A 2,454-nucleotide genomic window follows, 5' to 3' on the forward strand; every position below is an offset into this window, starting at 1 on the left:
CTGAGGTGAAATGCACATGCATGTGTAGTGTTAAATTTATGGTCCAATATTAATATTTTACTAATTCAATCTCAGACGCTTGTAGAAAAGTAGTAGAAATGGCAAGTTTCTGTGCCCCTGGACCTTTCTCTTGTAGAATGGAGCATAGACTCCAGGGGGTGATGACGAGGGTGCCAAAGGGGGTCACCTACTACTCTGCATTGGGGATTAGAATTTCCCAGAGTGAAATTATAAACTGAGTAGAATATTGAGTCCCAAAGGATCTGATGTTAGGTCTGTGACACAGGATATGAACACAGGCTCAGTATATATCTACCCTCCAGGGGCTCATCAAACTCAGGAGGAAATCACAAAGCAGAGAATAATTTTCTGTGCTTCTTATCAATTCTTCCAGAATTGTAGAGTGTGAGATAGATTTTCATTTGAGTTAGTTGTTTAGGAGGTTCATGCAAGGTAGCTGTTATCCTCCTTGCAGGTGAAAAGAATCACATGGGAAATTGTCAAATAGAAATCATGGTATATTCCCTAGAATACCTCTTATAGAATGCCAAAGACTGAAGTCTGCTTTGATGGCCGTTACATCCCATCATCAGAAACCTTGACCCCCTCAGCACAGTGGGGAGGAAGGGCCTTAAGTTCCAGCATGGTCAGTCTTCCAAGGATAAGAAGGTGAGCACTGAATCACTTTTGTCTTGAAAATTTCTTTTCAGACACAAAACTATATAACTCAAGGGTTCTGGGGGGCTGAGGGGGACAGTATTTATTGATGTTTTAAGCCCTAATCCTTAGTGAAGCCTAAGGAGAAGGGAGGGAAAGATGTGCAGAGATGTTGGGAGGTCTACTAGAATTCTCCCTGCACAGAGACACACAACATGGGTCAGGGAAAGGAGAAAATGGGAAATACTCAGGAATCACCATTAAAATCTTGCTTTTTAGATGGCTTGTTGTGTGTTTTCAGACAAACCTGTGATTGTAAACCAGCACATTCAGTTCTCCTTCTGGATATAAAAATTAGGGTCCATTGTTAATGTCGCCTTCTACCGTATTCCTGCAGATCACACCTGTGGAGTGAATGGCTGTGGAAAATGACTCTTCAGTATCGCAATTTATTCTCATGGGATTAACAGACCAACCTGAGCTCCAACTGCCCCTGTTTTTTCTGCTCTGGGTGAACTACATGGTCACTGTGGTGGGAAACTTGAGCTTAATTAATCTAATTTGCCTTAATTCACACCTTCACACCCCCATGTACTTTTTCATCTTCAATCTGGCCTTCATTGATCTCTGTTATTCATTTGTCCTTACTCCTAAAATGCTGACTAGCTTTATTTCAGAGAGAAACATCATCTCCTTTACAGGATGCATGACTCAGCTATTTTTCTTCTGCTTTTTTGTACACTCTGAGTGCCTCGTGCTGACAGCCATGGCCTATGATCGCTATGTGGCCATCTGTGAGCCCCTGCTGTACACGGTGGCCATGTCCCCTCAGAGCTGTTCTCTGCTGATGTTTGGCTCATACCTGATGGGGTTTGCTGGTGCCATGGTGCACACAGGATGTATGATCAGGCTCACCTTTTGTGATTGCAACATCATCAACCATTACATGTGTGACATCTTCCCCCTCCTCCAGCTCTCCTGCAGCAGCACCTATGCCAATGAGCTGGTGAGTTCTGTTATTGGGGGCACAGTTGTCATAGTATCTAGCCTCATTATCATCATTTCTTATGCTTTGATTCTTTTCAATATCCTTCACATGTCCTCAGCTAAGGGTTGGTCCAAAGCCTTCAGCACCTGTGGTTCTCACATAGTAACTGTTGGGCTCTTTTATGGCTTTGGGCTTCTCACTCATGTTAAGCCATCATCCGCTGGGTCTGTGGGCCAGGGGAAATTTTTTTCAGTGTTTTACACCAATGTGCTTCCCATGTTGAACCCTCTCATTTATAGCCTGAGGAACAAGGATGTCAAAGTTGCTCTGAAGAAAACCCTGAAGAAAATGAGAAACTGAGCAGAGCCAGTGGTGCAGCCTTTGTCCCTGTCTGCATTGCTGGGCCTTTCTGTCCTCTTCTTACTCCTTCTCACCCTATGACTCTTTTTCTTCTTTTCCTTCTCTTCATCTTTCTTTCTAAAGTATTTTTCGCTAGATTTCTACTTTAATATCTCCCTATCTTTCAACATGCAATGTAACCATGTGGGCCTGTTTTTGGACTCGAGAGTCATCTCAGTCCCATGGTGGCCTGTACCAGATACTTATTCCCCTTACCAGATGGAGATCCTGAGTTGATAGCCTTTCCGATGTAAGGATAATACTACCTCTTATTTTTTCTTATGTGTTTTTCCCATCCAAGATAAGCCACAGGGTTGGATGCTGTCTGACAAGATTATTTCCTTTTTGCTTTCTCTGAAGCAATTGCATAGAGCCCTTTCTTGTTTTCAAGGGTTTTATTACTTATTTAT

General features: G+C 42.8%; 1 protein-coding gene across 1 annotated transcript; it reads left to right on the forward strand.

The window, feature by feature from the left end:
• Positions 1 to 1,048: 1,048 nt before the first annotated feature.
• LOC138383714 (olfactory receptor 8C8-like) lies at positions 1,049 to 2,005 on the forward strand. Its single transcript, XM_069468755.1, has one exon. The coding sequence runs from the start codon at positions 1,073 to 1,075 to the stop codon at positions 2,003 to 2,005; it is 933 nt and encodes a 310-aa protein (XP_069324856.1). The 5' UTR covers positions 1,049 to 1,072.
• The last annotated feature ends 449 nt before the right edge of the window (positions 2,006 to 2,454 follow it).

Source organism: Eulemur rufifrons, chromosome 6, assembly GCF_041146395.1.
Source record: "Eulemur rufifrons isolate Redbay chromosome 6, OSU_ERuf_1, whole genome shotgun sequence".
Lineage (NCBI taxonomy): Eukaryota > Metazoa > Chordata > Mammalia > Primates > Lemuridae > Eulemur > Eulemur rufifrons.

Excerpts from the sequence above, each read along its gene's own strand:
- LOC138383714 (XM_069468755.1), top strand. The coding sequence starts at position 1,073 with ATGGCTGTGGAAAATGACTCTTCAGTATCGCAATTTATTCTCATGGGA.